Below are 20,243 nucleotides of genomic sequence, written 5' to 3' on the forward strand. Positions count from 1 at the left end.
TGTTCAACATCTTTCTCACTGACATGGACAGTGGGATTGAGTGCGCCCTCAGCAAGTTTGCCGATGACACCAAGCTGTGTGGTTCGGTTGATACCCTGGAGGGAAGGAATGCCATCCAGAGGGACCCTGACATGCTTGTGAGGTGGGCTGGTGCCAGCCTCATGAAGTTTAACCATGACAAGTGCAAGGTCCTACACCTGGGTCGGAGCAATCCCAGGCACAGCTACAGGTTGGGCAGAGAAGAGATTCAGAGCAGCCCTGTGGAGAAGGACTTGGGGGTGTTGGTGGATGAGAAAATGAACATGAGCCGGCTTCAGTTTGCGCTTGCAGCCCAGAAAGCCAACTGTATCCTGGGCTGCATCAAAAGGAGCGTGACCAGCAGGTCGAGGGAGGTGATCCTGCCCCTCTACTCTGCTCTCGTGAGTCCTCACCTGGAGTATTGTGTGCAGTTCTGGTGTCCTCAACATAAAAAGGACATGGAACTGTTGGAACAAGTCCAGAGGAGGCCACGGGGATGATCAGGGGACTGGAGCACCTCCTGTATGAAGACAGGCTGAGAAAGTTGGGGCTGTTCAGCCTGGAGAAGAGAAGGCTGCGTGGAGACCTCACAGCAGCCTTCCAGTATCTGAAGAGGGCCTATAGGGATGCTGGAGAGGGACTCTTCATTAGTGACTGTAGTGACAGGACAAGGGGTAATGGGTTAAAGCTTAAACAGAGGAAGTTTAGATTGGATATAAGAAGGAAATTCTTTCCTGTTAGGGTGGTGAGACACTGGAATGCGTTGTCCAGGGAGGTTGGGAATGCTCCATCCCTGACAGTGTTCAAGACCAGGCTGGATGAAGCCTTGGGTGATATGGTTTAGTGTGAGGTGTCCCTGCCCACGGCAGGGGAGTTGGAACTAGATGATCTTAAGGTCCTTTCCAACCCTCATGATTCTATGATTCTATGATTCTAGACCACACAGTTCTATTATTTTCCTCTCTCCTCCTCACCTCAGCAACTAATGAGCAGGGGGTCCCTGAAAGCAGAGGTGTCAAAGACCCTGATGCTGCCTATTGTCCTCTGTGCTGCTACCACTGTCCCAGCCTCCCAGTGCACCTTATCTATTGGGAACCAATACAACAAAAATTCATCTGCTAAACAAATTGAGGATGGCAGCAGTACAGGATTGATGCCAGGCATTAGCACTGAAGGTTTCAAAGGTCAGATTCCACCATGGGTTTGATGCTAATCATGTCTTCAGTGGGCACTTACGTGTCCACGTGTCAGTGTCTTCACTGGCATTATGCAGCTGGGTTACAGCCAGTAAGAATAAACTTCCTTTATTGTCTACGCACAAAAAAAAAAAAGAGAAATGAACTGCAGATGGGCATCACTGCAAGAGAATTTCAGAGTAAGATGAAACAGAGAGAAAAGCCTTGCAAGGGAAGGCAAGTCCGACGCCCTGGAGAAATGCTATAATGTCATTGAACACTGGGGGGCAACCAAGCACCCAGACTTCGGGGAGGAAAGTACTCGATCTTTAGAACGATAGCAGCCCCATTCCGTCTCCTCCTTGGAGCAGACATAGCCTTTGACAATTACCCTTTCAAAAAGAGGTTCTTTTTTTTAGAAAAGGTCACAGATCTCTCTCCTTGAAAACAGCAGGCAGAACCTGCTTATCTCAGTGGACAGTGCAACCCAGAGTGGAGAGCACTGAATTTTGATTTCCCACTACTGCAAGTACTTACCTGGAGCAACACTAGGCAATACCCTCTGGTTTGGGGTCTCTGCATGATGTGAAGTCATTATCTTTAATATACAGCTAAAATACTAGTATATGGGAAAGTAAGAAGTGAATTTCCAAGAAGAAACTTTGGGAGATACAACTGCTTAACACGCCTCACATGCCTAAAGGAACAAAGTATGAGACTGAATACACCATAGAAGGCAGCAGAATTACAAATTGCTTTTCACAGTTTAGTCTTGGTCAAGCGGCCCCAAACATTTGCTGTTTAAATAAATAAAGAAGGAGCAGCTAGGGAATGAGAAATGAATGCTGGAAACTTAGAGGGGAAAGTTTTGGTTTATAGATAATTTTTTACAGCTTTATCATGCCAAAAATAATTTGAAGACATTTTACAGCAGATACCCCTTTTCCTCCATGAAGCAATCCCTCTACGCTTGAGAAATATCAAGTGTCATCACTGCATATCTCCCATTTACACCATTCTCCCTATCTTCTGTCATGCTGCAGGGACTGGTACTGATTCATGGGGACCAGTGCCGAAGCTGAGAGTTCTGTCAAGGCAAAGACACCTGTGAATCATCCTGACTTGTGTAGTTTACCTGGAAGAAAGTTGTCCCCCACAAACAACCTGAGTTGCTTTTTTTCAGTAAAGTTGAAACTGAATGAGCTCTGTGAAAGACAGAATGAACACTGAAAAAAACCCAAACAAGCTACAACCCTCATCTCAATTGTGCCGTTACTGACACTGAAGTCCTTTAAACAAGAGAACTGAAACTTCTTGAAGTGTTTGATTGCTTGATATGCCTTCTTGGTAAATGGGAATAAGTGGCAGGCATTCATAGGAGAAATAAAAAGGGAAGTGTTAAGGTGGCAGACTTGTTTCCTGCCTTGTTTCATTCAGCCACAACTAGTTCTGTTAAAGCGGCAGGGAGGAGGGACTGGTTATTTCAAGATTTCTTATTTGCATAACTATGATATAGAGAAGATCTTCATTTACTTGATGTATTTGGAAATAAAACCAGGTAAGAAAGGTAAGACCCAGGTTAATTCTAGCTTCAAAACTCACTGCAATAAAAGCTGATATTAAGTACAATAACTGATCATATTGATAGCATAAGTCCTGAACTAGTGTAAAAGGACAGAAAAGGTAAAACTTCTTAAATTAGTAGCAATATAGTACAGTTCTTCAATGCCTTTAATATTTTTAACATTTCTATTGTTGAAAGAAATACTTTATCCCTTCTCATGAATCAGTAACATCTTAGACTTTTTTCAGGAACACCTGAAATACATTTTAGACTTCAGAATGAACACCACCATATTTTTTTCTGGTTTAAACACTGTTTTTTAAATTGTACCTAGTTTTTTGTCTGCTATTTTGACAAAGACCAATTAAGAAAGATATTCTTTTGAAGTCTTAGAAACAAGAATAGGATGTTTATATGGAGAGATTTCCAAAGCAAAACTGACTTCTGTTCTGTGTTCTGTAGCATGCAGTGAATTTTAAAAGGAGACATCATGAGAAAGATGATAATGTGAGTTCCTGAGATAGTTCTCTCTGAATAAATTTGTAAATAAAAGTATTGATATATATGATGGTCACATCTCTTTTTTCTCAGCAGGTTCACAGTTTTGTTATGCTGCTACAGATCTTCTGTCACTCAGTGGGCCTGAATAAATGCCAGCTTTCTCTGTGTAAGATAGGGAAAGCAGAGATGTCACTGACCATTCAAATATTAATGTTCTGATGGTGTTAAACCTCAAAGAAAATATTGACAAAGATACAGGTAAATATTGCAAAGTTCCTTTTCCAGCCTCACATTGCAATTGGAGCTTTACGACCTCAGCACCTGTGGCATGGATTTACATAGTGGATGGCTTGGAGCATCTGCTGTGCAAGGATAAACTGACAGTGCTGGGTTTGTTCAGCACGCAGATAAGAAGGCTCAGGAGGATCTTATCAATATGGGTATATAGCTGATGGGGATGGAGGTTAAAGAAGAGGGAACCAGGACCTTCTCAGTGTTGTCCAGGGAATGGACAAGAGGCAATAGGCATAAACTGAAATTAAACAAATTTTATTTAAACGTAGGTGCTTCTAGTCCTGCAGTCCTATAAAACAAGATCACCTCCTCCTTTCTCTATTTTTATGGCTCTGCAAAAGCCTCTCTCTTCCCTTAAAAATTCCATCTCCCAGAAGATACTGAGTTAATGGAAGTTAGTGGGTTAACAATGGCATAAAGTGAATTGAGAAGACTTTTCTGACCTTCTTGTGTTTGTCATGGTTGTGCTCCAGCCATATCAGCACCTACAATGTGTTTCAAGCACAGTGCAGAGGCTGAGTCTTTTCCAAGCTTTTCTCTTCCATGGGTGTGACATTAGATGGGCTCATGAAGGGCCATAAAATTAAAGAAACCATAAAATGTGGCTTCTTCATAAGGCAGGCTAAAGGAGCTGTGAAGAATCATAAGGTTTGCCTGCACTGACAGTGGAGACACAATCATCATCAGCAAAAGGTATCTGGAGCTTCTATAAGCTTGTTATAATTAATAAGAGCTTATCTAGGGGAGATTTTTTTTTTTTTCCTCCTTAAAATAAATGACCCGCTCTGCTCTTGAAAACAAAGAAAAAGGGAAAAAGGACGAAGTTGGTGCCTCTCTGCAGAGCCACTTCATGCTCAGATCTAACCATTTATTTGTGGTGGTGTCAGTCTGTATCATGCAGGGCTTCTAAGAGCTGATCAGCTCAACAGTGCATTTGACTGAACAGTGTTGATTATACATGTGCAACATTTGAAAAACCCAAACAAACATCATACCTGGCAACAGTCTTTCTGCATCACCATTCATTAACGATATTGCATTAGCAGATGGCTTCAAGTGGCTTAGCATATAACATAGCAAATGGATATGACAGCTTTGAGGACGGAGGGAGCAGAGGATAAATGCAGCATATCCCTTCACGAACACAGGGCTTTCAAAACTCTGGCAACACTATAAAACTAAGAATGAAGCTTCATATGCAATTAAATACAAATAACTGGACTTAAGTATCTACTGTACAATAATTACTGATAATGCTTTGCAGAACTGAATTTATTTACAATATTCTGTAAAGAGCAAATGTCATTTCACTCAAAGCTAGATGTGTGATGGAAAACAGAAAAAAGAGAGAGGCTACTTTAAAGCAAATACTGTCATATCCAATGTCAAGATTTATGTGGCTTAACAACCATTCATAAAATTCTTATTTTGGCCAAGATTATTTTTTCAATTACAGTATCAAAGTCAAGAGGCCAGCTTTTTAAGAAGGAAGAAATAGCACCTGTTTCCCATAGATGGATTGTTTAGGTGCCTACACGTGGATTTGCAGACCAGCCTTGGGCAGACATTCATGACAAGCTCCATCAGTACTTTCATTTCATTTATGTAGAAGCAGCAGGATCCAGCATAAAATAATTACTTTACAGTTATGCTTTTAAACAACTGGCTTCAATCTTTTTATATTCCAGTCATCTTGAACACTCAAACCTGCTTTTGACAGTAGCTGGGAATTAACTGATCTTTACTACTAACATTACTACTAAACATAATGCAATTGCATCCTGCATGGCCTCTGTTTGATCCTCCTGCAGCTCTTGACTACCAGAAGGAATATCCCCAAACTTAAGATACTTGAAAAACAAGATAAATAACAACTTTCTTCCTAGCTGTCCATTTCTACTACTTTTTCAGTTTGTGACATACTTTCTCTATTAACTTCCATAAATCTGTAATGAGGAGTTGTCCCGAACCCAGGACAGGAGTTTTGTAATGACTCTTCATGTAGGACATAGAGTTACCATGGGCACACATTGTCATGTGTAATAGTATGTTCATACACTGAGGTCAGCAGGAATGTAGTAACAAAGCAGTCAAAATATGTAAGATTTAAATCTGAGGCAATAAGCAACCAGTTTTAACCAGTCTCCATTTAGTAAAGCTCTGGAATCGCAATCGCTCCAAGGAGGTAAGTGAGGAGGATGTGCAGCAGTATCAGCACAGCAACAGCACCAGTGCTACTGGCCCAGAAAGAAAATGCTGCCCTGGGGAGCTTCCTTGCAATCACTTCACACGGTCCTACTCCACATAGTGTACACAAAAAGCAACAAAGCAGCAGCCAATCAGTGCCACTGTAGATGCTGAAATCACAGTGACCGTGCTGCCAGCAACACTGACCAAGAGCCCCAGGCACACACCAAGGATGATCTGAGCCAGCTGGACCATGGAGGTGAGAGCAGCACAGTCAATGCCCTTCCCTCGCCCATGCTGTCCAGCTTGTTCCCCATCCTGCAGCTTCAGGCCCTGCAAATAAACACAAAATAAAAACCCAGAGAAATGAGGCGGTGCCCACAACTTGCAGCTCTCAGCCAATGCACAGTCACAACCCTGAGGTGCAGCAAGACAAGTCAATAGCTGTCTGCTCCCCTTCTGTTTTTAATACTTCTACCACAGAGCACACAGAATTCAAACAGAGATAGTACAGGTGCTAATGAGTTTTCCAAGTTCTCCCCAGATTTTCCTGTTTCTCCCATCTGCAATTTTTCCCTCTATCCCTTCTCTCAAGGAATTAAAATTAGCAATTTCCTTCAAGTTCAAATCTACTTGAGCTCTGGAAAACTGACATTTCACAGTACAGGACACCCCATCATGTACAATTTAGCTCCAGCTCTCATGGTGGAAGCAGAGCTTCAAAGCGATGCTGTGAGTCATACCATGTCCCAGGCACATACAATGCATAATTCATTATAACGGAGTACTGTGCTCTGAAGTTACAGCCCAAAGCACATAAAGGAGTTCAGTAGTAAAATCTAAATGTAAACTTTTTGCTGTGGGGGATATTAATCTGAAAATTGATATCCAGACTAGGACTCTTCTATGCTATCAAAGACCATATTAATTACTGATTATCTGTATATCTGCTATGATATACACAGCAGACCAAAAAGCTTAGTTCATTATGTCTTCTGGTATCCAAACAATCTTGACCACTAGGATGCTTTTTTTGCTTTTCATGACACCTTTTACTTTGCCTTTTAGCTGTTGCCACATAAAGCTCGAAAGTACTGAAGACAGTCTCTTCCAAATCCAGTAGACAAAATTGAACTTGGGTACTAGGGAACAGCAGCATGGAATAGGAGTTGGAATGTCAGCATCATTTAACAGCCCAGCACATTATTCTGGTAGAATGCATAGTGACAGAAAATGCCCGCTCTTTGTTCTGGAGCGACACAGTCCTTATACCTGAAATATTTCCAGTTTCAGACACATTTTTTGGTTGAATGATACCTATTTTGCTGGGCTGTGCCCAGTGCTCAAAGAGGTAGGAGTTCTGACTATAGCATATGAATGTGTAAATGAATGCAGACTTGCAGTTAATATTGCCTCTTTATTTTTTTTGTCTATCTTGTACATTATGGAAAATTTGAGCTAAACCTAATTCTGTTGTAGAAATATAGAATATATATATAATATATATAATTTATATATAGAATTATATATCCTTTAACATATGGCATAGCAAGTACCCTACTCCAAATAAGGACCAATTGTTGTCTTACAAGCAACATTTGAATATATTAGCCTACTAAATATAAAGTCCATGCAGACTTCAGTGTATTCTATTTCACTTCTGTCTTGGAACAGCTCTGAAGCAGAATTTTGCCTTTATTCCCTCTCTCGGAGTTGGCTGCCCAAAGGTTAGGGTTGTGATCTCACCCTAAACTGCAGTCATTGTCTGTCCTTTCTTATATCCTTCTAAAACTCTTCATCATATAATTTTCTGTTGGAAGGAACAGAGAAATTAACTGAAAACTTAGGACTCAGATCTATGCAATCACATTGAGACATCCTCCTATGATGCCTCCAATAGAATAATTCAGTTTTCTTCTATTCATCCTTCAGATGGTGATGCTTAGCAGTTGTACAGAACAGGACTGCATGTTCTCAAGGACTTGATCTAGCCCTGAGCTGGTCTCAGCTGTTACTATGTTGTTTTTCAACAGTTCAACTTTCTTTATTAATTTTGTTGATTTTGTTAATTTTGTTGAATGTCCCCAGACAGAAACAGAACTTTTCCTAAGTCCTCCCAGCTCTCCTTAACCTTCTTGTTTCCAACTTTCTCACTAACTTAAGAGACTTGAGAGAACTTTTCCATTAAAGAGCTTTACAAGATGTGAAGATCCTGCTGTGCCCAGAAACATAATACAAGGAACGCAAACTTTTCCAGACTTTCCTTGGAAACAGTATTTCATGCTGTAGAGGACCAAAAATCAATCCCTGACATTTAGAGAGATAATGAAAAAGTGGTATATAATTTAATAATGAACTATGTAAAACTGTTTGTACTTGAATTTCACATCTTTATTAGCTAACAGCTTTTGTAACACTTTACAGTTAACTAAAAATGCTTCCAGCCTTTACAGTGTAGTTATTAACCTTAGGAACTCAGAAGTCACCTCCTCAACTGACAGAGATGGAAGGGGGGCCACTTGAAGGCAGCACAAGCGAAGCCCTGTCATCTGCTTACTGCCTGAACTCATGCTATTGACTTTGTTTCAGTTCTGAGGATACATAATGATCTGTCTCACTGCAGGACGGTTTGGAGAGTTTGGAGCTGGGGCTTTACTTCTCTCTGTCATAAACTTTCCATTCATAATGTGTGTCATTATAAATAGTTTGAAATTAAAATCAAACGCTACTCACCAGTTCTATCCTGTTTTCTCCCAAAATAGACTAAACAGACCCAGACGGATGTAAACTTATCCTTCCTTAGACACTGAACTCACCTCTTCTTCCCTGTGATACTCTGCAATGAGGTGGAATGGCACTGTATACAGAGTGCTGGACATGATGCCAAAGAGGGAACATAGAGCCAGAGTGGAATAGACGTTGGGAAACAAGCCAATTAATCCAGTACCCAATCCAAAAAGTAGGTATCCGATGAAATAAAGTCCCTTTAATCCTAGGTGTGGTAGGAGAATTTTCTGTATGTCTGTGAAAAGAAAGTGAAAAGCCTGATAAAATAAAACAGGTCACATTTAATCAGGAAATTCCTTTAGGGTGTTTTATTTTGTAAAATGCAATGAAGGAGATAATCTTACTCATTCTGGAAATTGCCTCAAATTACTGTAGGTATAAACTTGCCAAAGAATATTTGCTCACTCTGGGGATAGTCTTATTCCGACAGAGTCAACTCCAGAGAAGTAGTTAACAACCATTCTGGAATAACTGCACGCATTGACAACCTCAGACATTTCCACTGTTTGATTATAATGTGCACATTTGGCATCAAACTCTGTCTGACCCGAGAAAGATGCTGCAGAAATGCCTGTAGTTAGGCTCCAAAAGCAAAAAGCTTTCCCTCAAGCCTCTTTCAAATATGCAGTTCAGCCCTCTCAAAGCTACTCAATTGAGTTCACGAATCGCAAGTTTAATCCCTTATAAGAGCTACAGTGAAATCTATCTGTGGAACTGTGCTAGCATGTTTACACATAATTTTGAAGACCAAGGTTCATCCTTCTGGCAAGAATTTCTACTGCGTTCTGAAAGACTTATTTTATGAGGAAGGCAGATGGGGAGAGGCCAAAAGGACCTTCAAGAACCTACAGCTACAGCACTATCAGGTGCCAGAGCATATCAGAATAATGCCCACGGCATCCATTTTAGTCTGGCATTTAACTTCCAATTGATTTTTAGTATTCAGGGTCTGAACATGCAGAACAATGCCTTTTCCCAAAGTGACCCCTCATCACTCATCACAATGTCATGAACCAGCATATGAGTGTCTAATAACGCTTCTCAAAGTTTTAATGTGGGAATAAAACAGTTAATTTGACATCACATTATTTTTCAAACAATGGCAAACAGCACACAGTTAAAAATTATTTAAAAACACAGTGTTGGAGTGCATTGCTGGGTACTTACAAGAATAGGCTGAGGAAGAAATTGCATTGATGCACAGCCCCCAGCATCCCATCTCTACTCCTTTTCTGTAGGAAAGGTAAAGCGTGGAGTTATGAGGAGCATAAGGACTACCATGGTATACAACCTGAAAGAGACCACAAAATCACAGAAGGCAAAGATGACTGCATACATATAATACCTCCTTCTTAAGGGAACAGAGTGGCCAACACAGGGCTTCATCCTTGTTAGGCGGGATAGTTAGCACCCAAGAAATCAGTTAAGAAATGCCTTAACATCCTTTCACAGCTCTCCCCGTGTCACACTGATTTCTTCCAGATTGTCACATCCCAGGCTTCTCCTTGTTTCTTATTCTTTGCCTTTTCCTGGACTGTCTAGTCTACACTGGTTTGTTTGCACCTTTTCTTTGGCTTCATTTAAAGAAATGAATAAACCAAAGGGTTTATTTCTTTGGTTGCATTTCCCACTCTTCTCTCTCCAGCTATGCCTTCTTGCCTGTCCTGGATTCAGCTGTAACAGTTATTTTTCTCCTTAGTAGCTGGTGCAGTGCTCTGTTTCAGCTTTAGTCTAGGAGCAATGCTGATAACATACCAATGTTTTAGTTGTTGCTAGGTACCACAACATTGCCTTATCCTGTCCCTAATTTATCTACAACTGGGCTTTTTGTTTTGTCTTTTAGGCTTACCCCAACACACTCATTTTTCTACCCAGTAATTGTCTCATTCAGTTCCTTATCTAGGCAAGCAAAACTTTTTCTTTCACTTGTTCATATGGAGTGCAGGAAAACACAAAACAAAAACCAACAAGCCTTCCTCTTGCCAACAGAGACAAGAAAAAGGCAATGAAATGGGAATACTGCGTGTAAAGCACAGGGGAAAAAAAGGAAGTGGCAATGTGATTTGTGCCAGGAACATATTTGTACCCTGGAAGAAAGGAGGCAGACAGGACCATATAGGCTAGATTCACAGGCAGGGACATACAGTCTTACTGCCTGGGAATGATGTAGAAAAGGGACCATTGGGTATGGCAAATAATTGCTGGCAGAGGGGGCTCAGGGAAAGGTTTAAGGAGGGGTGCCAGGGACAGCCAAATTGAAGGAGACAAGAGGTTTCAGCTGCAAAGCAGCAGCTTACTGTGTACAAGGAGCTGCAATCAGAGCCTGAGGCTGGGGAGGTTGCAGTGCAAGTAAACACATTGTGCCCACAGTGCCCACACCAGGGCAAGGCTGGCTACACGAGAGCAACACCAGCAGTACTTTAGTTAGGAAACCTGCCCACCCCAGAACAGCTCCAAAGCCAAAGCAGAGAATGGATGTGTTTGGAACAGCTCATTTGGAATAGATAAATAAACACAAATAGCTTTACAAATGCCAAAAGGTCTTCCTCAAAGATCCAACAGACTGGTTGAGAATGGGGGTCTGAGATCAATCAGCTGTTTCACAAAACTCCTATTGAGCCATCCAGATGAAACCGGATCTGCCACTTCCCCAGAATTATAACACTGTCTCATTTCTTTCCAGTGGAGGAGAAGATGCTAAGAAGAATGAGAAGTGAGAGGATTTTACACTTTTACCTGTCCCATGAAATCCGTGAAGAAGAGCATGTTGGACAGGAAAGCCATCCATCCAAAGAGGTGGCTCACACACAGACACCGATAGTGGGATGGCATGTTTAAAAGTGTCTTCAAGAGTGATTTAAGGGTCATCCGCCTTTGATCCTGAAAGCAAGTATTTAACAATAATACTGTATTATTGCCCTGAAGGCTAATAAAATAGCTGACAACAAATGGAGATGACCTTGACATATTTTCATTGGTAAACTTCCAAAGGTTTTTATTCTCTGCTAGGAATGGTTGCTTGGGTGCTGAAAGTCCTTCAGTATAAATTTGATTTGTAGAGCCCTTGCCTCGTAAAGTCATCTGAACGATTCACAAAGACTGAGAGAGCTGAGGTATATCAGCAGAGATGTAACATTTCTTGCTGTAGGATACTGAGTGGGATTATTATTTACCTGTAGAACCAAGTGAAAATTTTCTGCCAAAATAAATCAATGGAGTTTCAAAAACAAAAACAAAAACCCAAACCAAACAAAAAAACCCAGAACAAACCAAAACAAAACCAGAAACAAAAATACAGAGACCATCAACTTTACATTGAAAATTTAAAGATGCCACAGAAAAAATGAAACTGAAAATACTTCCTGAGAATTAAAAAGTATGAGTCATGGACTACACCATTTCTGAGACCTCATTCCCATTCCATTGCCCAGAAAATTTCACTATTCTGGCATATGATGAGATTTCCACTATACACTGTTCTCCCCTCCATGAAGCAGGGAGAGGCTATGATACATCACAGGAGATGCAGCGCCACTCAAAATCCTAGCTCCCAGAGAACGTGAGCTCCAGCACCTGAAGACCTCATCCCACAGCAGAAATAAGTAATTCCAAAATCAAAACGTAACAAATTCCACTGATGGGGAAAACCAAAGTATCTCATCACTTCTAATGCCCAACCTTATCTCCCTACTCCTTGTCTGAGTCCTGTGCCCAAAGCCCTCTCTCAGTATCTTTCCCAGTCACATTCATCACATCACTTGTATTACTTCAATTTTTTTAGTACTGTAGGTGTGCTTGATGTCAGGCATTTGTGACATATAATTCTTACTGGTGTAAAGCTCCTCATGGCTCTTTGCTTTCAGAGAAAAGAAAAGATATTATCTGTGCATGATGGAACTCTTCCAATTTCCTTTAGTGATGTTTGGAGGCAAAAGTGTTGGGAGAGATGGTAAGGGGAAATGTGAAAGAATTGTAAAAGTTCCGTTCATTACTGTTAGGATGAATTTTGTCTTCAATTTGCTGTAAGATAATGGATTTTTTTTTCATTTTTTCCATCAATGTTCTACTTTTCACAGTTCTGCTCTCCTTTGAACTAGGTTATGCTGCAACCTACTCTATGAATAATCAGCACATACAAAGTTGGAAATTACTTGCTCCAGTGGGAGGTTTTTAATCCTCACAGCAATGACAAAACTCAAGTTGCTGACTTTTACCTTGAACTGCATATTGTCCAAATCCCTTGGAATTTCTCTTGGCATCTCTGTCCCTTTTAAATGGAGTAAGCTTTCTATTCTTCTACATTATCAAAAAACAACAAAAAGAAGAAAAATCCATGTTGACTCACTAATGCTGTTTCAAAGTAATTATTATCATTTGACTTGGATTATTTAATTCGTTCAGCTTTTCCACACAGTTCTTTAAAACAGCCTTTGCAATCAAAGTGTTAAGGACAGGGAACTAGAAAAGGATACTGCTGTAATTACAAACAGTAATTTGACAGCTAGGTGAAATGCTTGCTTTCTATTTAGGTGTTTTAGAGAGTGGAAATGGAATCTGAAGTTTAATGCACATATTTAGTACACAACAACACACAAAGCCCACACTAATTTAAATGGGATGCTGAAGTTTGTCTCCATTTAAGTACCTTATCCTGCAAAAGCTCACAATGACAACTTATTTGATCTACAAAATCACTACAGCTCAAGGCCTAAGATGGTTCTTAAGGGGTACAGAGGAATCAATCTAACTTGGGTTTTATGGCAGTAGATCCTGAGTAATCTGGCACCATACTAAAGAACAAAAGTCTAATCACTTTGGATGTCTGTTCATACTGTAACAGGTCAAATCTCATTAATAATCATGCTAATTACAGCTAATAGCTACATTAGCATGTAGAGGGCACAGCCCTTAATTTAGAAGATACGGGGGCCGTGATGCCTGCAGCAAAAAGAGACACAGAAAACCAGAAAGCCAAACCATTTCTTCAAGGAAGCAATTATAGTAATGAATGGACTCACAAAACATGTATCACAAGAGACAGACCATTAAGCCAGTGAATGTCTAGGATATGAATGTGCCCAGGCACATCAAAGAAACATGAGAGAGATAAAAGCACTTTGAGCTTCTCTCAGTCTGTCCAGCTAAGAATACAGAGAGGAGGGCAACAGCACAAGCTTGCCACAGTGGACACCAGAGCTTTACCTCGGGTGTCAGATGTTACTGATTCCGTGGAATTAGTTCTTGCCAAGGTAGAAGCTCCCCCCTTGATTCCACTGCATCTGCTCTCTTTTCATCATTTACCTTCCTTTCTTTAGAGCCCACATGGGCTAAGCAGTCAATGGCACTCAGCTTCTCTGACAATTTGGAGGGTGCTCGGAGTGAGCAGTGCTGGTGAAGGATGCTCAAGGTAGCCTATGGTGGGGAAACAGTGACGGCATCACAGTGTGCTAGCCATGTTCTCCCCCAGACTGCTGCTTTGCTGTCTGCCCCTCTCTTTGTCATTCTCACCAGGGAGTGTTCATCTTTTATTTTACCTTTGTTTCACATCTGGTGAAATGTTTTGATTTGAGTTAGGAAAAGCAAGTGTTATTATAATAAAAATTATAAATAGTAATAGGTAATAAATACCTTTTATTTGTAGCTAAAACTTGAGTTTAGGTTTCTAACTTGTAACCATCTGCACAGTCTCAATATTTTTTTACCCACTTTATCAAGACCTGACAGGGATAGATATACATGAAGCCAAGAGATGAGAAGTAAAATTAAAACAGCAGAACTGTTTCATCACTTATAGGAGCCAGTGAGGATTCCTAGCACTGAAAGTCACCAACAAAACAGTAAAAATGATCATCTGTTCACAAGACCATTCTAGAAGTGTGCTCTCCAGCAATTTTTGGGGTAGATTCACCTTTTCCTAGCTGCCTTAGATTGAAGCATCTCTCATAAAAATGCAGCAGGATAAAGGAACAGTGATGATCTGAAAGTACTCACTATTCTCTTTCACCTAAAAGTTCTGCCAAAGACACAGCTAACAACATAACTTCAAAATAAAACTAAACCTCTCTAAGTGAGGTAGCATTGCTGTAAAAGTGGCAATTTTAAACACAATACTGACAAATTACTGTCAACAAATCCTTAATGATGTGTTAGGCAGCAGCAAACCCATTTGCTAGACCAAGGAACAAACACTTCACATGTGCTACATATGAAAGCATGTGGACTTCAGTGGGAGCTACAGACTTATACCAAAGATTAATTGTCTTTAGTCTTTGCCCACAATTTGACATTAACTCTATCAGATTTAAAGGTCAAAGTAGATCCTTTTGACAAAATTCACATGACTGATGCCAAAACGGAGCAGAAACCCAAACCTGGCTCTCCCTCATATCTACCAGTTGTTCAAAGCATCAGGACTAGCTTGCCTTGCACCTCTTGCTGGAAATACTTCATAACTTAGAAAACAATATATAAAGAGAAAAGAAAGCAGGCTTTAAGGTTCCAGGGATACAATGACATGGCTTACAAAACCACCTCTGCACTTACCCCCATATCTGATGTAACAGCACATTTCCCTGGTTTAGCTTCAGCCTTTATTTCAGTACATGTTGATTTTAAGTACCCATTCTTGATTTCTTCCTCTATGGAGCTGTATTTATAGGATTCAGTCACATCCAACAAGAACTTTGACTCTTCATTTTCATATCTGAGTGGAACTTCTGGAATACTGCGCAGATGTACAGCAAGGCAGATTAGCAAAACCAAGGCTGCGAAGAAGAAAATCACCTGGAATTCCGATGTCAAGGAATATCCCAGCATAATCTGCCCCCAGTCCACAGCACCTGTCAGGTAACCCAGGGCTCCTCCCAGACCTGCAAGGGCGGGAAAAAAGGGGGAAAAAAGGAGAAATAAGGTCCACTGGAGTTGATAAAACAAACAAATAGTACACAGTACTCTCAACATGTGACCCCCTCTAGAAATGGCTGAATAATCACTCTTCAGATATTAATCACGAGAAATAGGAATACTGAGCTAACCACATACATGACGTGATTACCAAACATCTCTTGAGAAATCTCCTCAGCTCTGGAGCACAGAACTCTCAAAAACATGCCTTAAGAAACAGTAACATGGACTTCCATCTCTTTTCTTGGCTCTTCCAAGTTTCTTTCTTTGAAACAGTGAGTTTATAAAATTCTACTGAAATTTATACTAAAAGAGTTCATGAAAAACCCAAACATTTTTAAATTGCATCAAGACTATCTATAGTTCAGACTTCATAAAATGTTTTTTTATAGAGGTGAATCTAAACAGAAATAGTCTCTCCATGTGAGTATTTCTTAAAAGAAATAAAACTAAAAGCATTGTTTTGTAGTTACCAAAATCCAAGTACCTCACCATGCAGAAAACAAAACTAATAAAATACAAATGTGTAATTCAATTTACCGATTTTCTCATAAAAGTTATGATAAAAGGTGAAATGAGAATGCTGCCTTTTGTCTTGAGACTAGTAAAACCAGCGCTCAGTCTGGCTGTTCTTAGGATTTCTTCATTTTGTTCTTTTTGTGCTCACACAGTTTCAGAAGCGTAAGAAAGCACACACTGTTACATACAGAACAGAGCTCTGGAAGGGAAAGCAGCTCTGTAGTGTCGTGACACCCTTTTAACCAGGTGGCTCTGCAGGTCATTGGAGTTAAGCAGGATAGAAGCATTTGAAGGACTTATTGGAAGCGTTTCTATTCTGCTTAGGAGAACTGAAGACAACGTATGGCAGAACCATTCTGTCTAACAAAAAGCAACAGGACCTACATTTGCTTCACCTACAAAACCTGTGATTTTGATTTCATTCTGGGCTTTCTGCACTTTTTTCCCTCTTGGGTGTAATTATGGCCCTTCTTCATTGTGTCCTGCATTTTACAGGGGACTGTATCCTTGCTTGTTCTCATGAAGAGCTATTAAGCTGTCAACTTTTTGAAGGAAACCTACACTAAATGTTTGCACAGAGCTGATGTTTGATGTTTGAGGCTGTCTTTGCATGCTGTTTTCACAAAAAGTAACGATCACATTGGAATGCAGTCTGAGTGCTGTGTGTTGGATATGTGGGCTCTTCCTTCCACGTCTCAGTGGTCATAAGTTTCATAACTGCAAAGCTACAGTTTCATGTTCAAACTTTAAATTGAAGACAAATTGGAGAGCAAGATCTTGAAAATGTGTAGTACAAAAAGAGGGAACTAAATCAAGGAAACAAAATAATAGCTAAAATGAAAGCTGGAAAAGAAATGGGCAGATTGCTGTTTGTGTCTAGTAGGGGTAGAACAAGGAATGATAAATGTAAATCGTAGGCAATGGTTATTAAGATTAGAGTTTAGAGGAAACTATTTAACAACAGGCCAGTGAAGTGCTGGAACCAACTGCTTTGGAACGGCTGCAGAACCCCTGTTGAGGGAAGATTTCAAGAACAGGGTAGGTAATTACCCATAAGGTAAATGGCACAGGGTGCTGGACCAAACAATGCAATCTGTTCCACTCTTTTTTGATGTTATTTGTCCCACATCCCTTTTCACAGCTCAGTATACAAATGGATCAGCTAAATCTGTGGCTGCAAATGTGGAAATCAAGCCTTTTACCTACCATCCAAGTAAAAATTGCAACCAGAGTTCTGCTGACAGGAAGAATGTACATAGAGAATGACTCCCCTCTCTGTCCAAACAAGTGATTGTTAAAAATCTGATCTGTCAGTTTCTAGTGGATAATACTGATTTAATTCCTTATGGCTGTAAGATTCCCTTATAATCTGTGTTCCTGGACACAGCTATTTTAAATGCCCAATGTCAATAGCTACTACACCTCCCTCCTCAACTACAGTAACTGTCACTGAATATACATGCCTCTGCTCTTGGTTTGGCTCAACAGGCACAAAACTCTGCATCAACACAGATTGCATGACTTCTCATCTAGTCTGCTTTTTGTCTACTCCTTTTACAGTGACTGCTTTCAAGACATGCTGAAAGTGCCTCCTGATCCACATTACAGGTACACAGCCTTACATGTCTTCCCTGTGCATCTTCTTAACGTGGACGTAGTGCAGAAGGTTTCCTTCTGTAATTCAGCAACATTTCAAACACGTATAAAGGCAATTGAAGCTCTCACTTCATATGCAAAGCCCTGCACTGAGCCAGTTAGATGTATTCTGTGGAAGTTGTGAAGTTCTGAATTTTACACAGAATTCCTATTTCGATACAGGAAAGCACATACTGGAGCACTGCTGAAGAATGGAAATCAACTGTTCTGGTTTGTGCAGCTCTTGCTCTATGTCACATTCCAAGTCAAAAATGTTATTCTTAAGTGCTATGGCAAGGAAACAAGTTAAATCTCTTTTCACGTCACAAAAAACTTTGACAAAAATCAGAATGATGAATAAACGCTACTTCACTTTTTAAAATAACTAATTGCTCTTACTTAAATCATGGTTATGTTGCTGTAAATGTTTATGCCTGCAGCCTTCTGCAGCAGAGTTCCTGTAGCAGCAATCACAAGTCCTGTTCTCTGGAGCAGTGAAAACTCAGCAACAAAAGACTCGTGACTGAAGTGCGGGATCAGATGATCAGTTCATTCAATATTAGAAACACAGGGAGGATAAAATCCATGCAATTACCTTCCCTCTTCGAGAAGGAGGGAGGAAAAGAAGGGATCTGAGTACCTGTGAGGAGGGCGTGGTAATGCAGACCTTTCTCTTTATCCTCATGACAGCAGACATCAAATAAATATGCTTTGATGGGGCCATCAATAAAATCAGCTGCAAAATCAAAAAGCACTACTCCCAGCATGGTAATGATTATTGCCCACGTCTGCTGCTTTTGTCTCTCACCGATGAAAGCTACAAAAGAAAAACACCCTCATTCTGACAGCAACAGTACCATGTTCTGCAAAAACACATTTTATCTTTCCTGATACCTGCAAATCTAAACAATGCTTAGCTATGCAAAAGAGAGTTTGTGTTGATACCAGAATCCCATCAGAGAAGTAGGATAACTGAGTGCAGTGCTGAGCTGTGCTGGGTTGACTTACTACTTTGAGTCAGCATAAGGTCAGGGTACTGCAAGCTCCATGATCAAGAGCATCACTGGCCTTAATCTACTCCTTTGCATCTCCATGGCATGCTCTGGTAGACTATATACATGCACTTTGCAGTCCTTTTGTGCTGTATTCTATTTGCCCCACCCTTCCATCATTGTAGATAATCAAGAATTGGCTGTAACTCTTCGGGCAGATGAATAAAAGTTTATTTGCCACCAGTGATTATCAGGAAGAGAGAATAAATCAATTCACAAAAACACACACCTCCCCCCTCTGCCAAGTCATAGTGACAGCAACAGCTTTCCATCGACTCTGAGAACTACATCGCAAGCTGAAATACAGCAGCATCTAGGGATGTCATTCCTGTTCAATTTTGCACATTCCAGGTGCAACACGGTTTCCAAGGAATTGCAAATTTCTATAATTCACCAGCATAACATAGTTCTGAGTCAAGTCACTGCTCCAGCAATTAAAGATATGTATTTTAAATGGTCACCCATCTAAAATAGGGATTAAAAGTTATTCAGTTTGAATTAGTATTATGTCACACAGACAATATTTATTGCTTAATTTAACGAAGTAGATTTAAGCTCATAAAAACTTCTGTGGGCCTAAGCAGTGCTCTACTTACACGAACGGATCAGGCGACCACACAACATGCAACATACTGTAATCACATGCACAAACTACAGAACACTGTGTATGGGGTACGTAACACAGTGTTGGAATTCAACATATATTAAGATTTTAGTGTTCCCCAGCTCCTTCAATGCAGCTAAGCAACACTGTACCCAATTTTAACATGAGAAAAAATGAACCCCTCTTTTCTTTCAGATTCAAAAAGCTAGGATGAGTTTTGTCTGTCAGCACAGTGTATGCCCCTCACTCACCTGAGATCATCATGTCCCCATTGAGGTACAAAGCCATGCCTAACAGCATTATGATGCCCAGACCCAGAATGTAAGGTCGCCTCCTGCCCCAGCTACAGGTGCAGTGATCACTGGCTGAACCTACCACGGGCTGCAGCATGAAGCCCAGGATAGGGCTGATGAGCCACACCAGGCTGTAGAGGTTCTTGGGCAGCCCTACACTGAGCAGCACCGGCGTGACAAAGGCGGCCTCCACGGCATAGCAGAACTCCCGGCCGAACATCACCATGCTGTGCATGACCAGCCTTCCCACCGCTCGCTTCCTTGGCACTGCGGCTCCAGCCCTCCTCACAGACTGCAGCAGAGCCTCCTCTTCTTTGGTGCTATCCATATCTGCCTCGGCCACCTTGAAAGCGGGCAGAAACTCTCTCCTGTGAAGGTGATTGCCCTGGCTATGTGCGGCACGCTGGCGAGTGAGTGCTGCCCGCTCTGGCTGACATGGAGCCCAGGTCATATGCCGGGTGGGATCAGGCTGTGCTGGGGGAGGGACTCACATACTTTCATGGCTCTGTGATCGCAAGTTATGCAAGGAAGGGGGCGGGGAGATGTGTTAACTTGAGCAGATCTGAGCTCTTGGGCGTCTGCAAAGCTCCCAGCTATCCACAACTAATTACTGTTTAAGCATGAAACACACATATAGTGGGAACATACATCACGCGGGAATGGCACAGGATTAGCCTGCCACAAAGCTATTCCTCACTGCTGTTAAGACAG

At 40.9% G+C, this 20,243-nt stretch overlaps 1 protein-coding gene across 4 annotated transcripts; it reads right to left on the reverse strand.

The window, feature by feature from the left end:
- Window positions 1–3,791: 3,791 nt before the first annotated feature.
- SLC45A2 (solute carrier family 45 member 2) lies at window positions 3,792–20,060 on the reverse strand. 4 transcript variants are annotated; one of them, XM_062612896.1, is made up of 7 exons: window positions 19,491–20,060; window positions 18,224–18,400; window positions 15,310–15,395; window positions 11,263–11,406; window positions 9,694–9,817; window positions 8,556–8,761; window positions 3,792–6,072 (listed from the first exon to the last, which is right to left on the reverse strand). In XM_062612896.1, the coding sequence occupies exons 1-7, from the start codon at window positions 19,981–19,983 to the stop codon at window positions 5,848–5,850; spliced, it is 1,455 nt and encodes a 484-aa protein (XP_062468880.1). In that variant the 5' UTR covers window positions 19,984–20,060; the 3' UTR covers window positions 3,792–5,847. The 4 variants fall into 4 exon arrangements, with proteins under 4 accessions (XP_062468880.1, XP_062468877.1, XP_062468879.1 ...); XM_062612893.1 differs by having other exon boundaries at window positions 15,070–15,395; XM_062612895.1 differs by having other exon boundaries at window positions 5,869–6,072; window positions 9,694–9,758; window positions 15,070–15,395.
- Between the last annotated feature and the right edge of the window lie 183 nt (window positions 20,061–20,243).

Source organism: Pezoporus occidentalis, unplaced genomic scaffold (assembly GCF_034315485.1).
Source record: "Pezoporus occidentalis ecotype Australia unplaced genomic scaffold, CSIRO_AGI_Poc_V1 ctg162, whole genome shotgun sequence".
NCBI classification, from domain to species: Eukaryota; Metazoa; Chordata; class Aves; order Psittaciformes; family Psittacidae; genus Pezoporus; species Pezoporus occidentalis.

What these genes read in the sequence shown, in the direction of transcription:
- SLC45A2 (XM_062612893.1), bottom strand. Translation starts at nt 19,983, where the DNA reads ATGACCTGGGCTCCATGTCAGCCAGAGCGGGCAGCACTCACTCGCCAG. An exon ending in TGGGGACATGATGATCTCAG is followed by an intron (nt 18,401 to 19,490) that starts GTGAGTGAGGGG and finishes TTTCTTTTGTAG; the next exon opens with CTTTCATCGGTGAGAGACAA. An exon ending in CTGTTACATCAGATATGGGG is followed by an intron (nt 11,407 to 15,069) that starts GTAAGTGCAGAG and finishes ACTTGCTTTCAG; the next exon opens with GATCAAAGGCGGATGACCCT.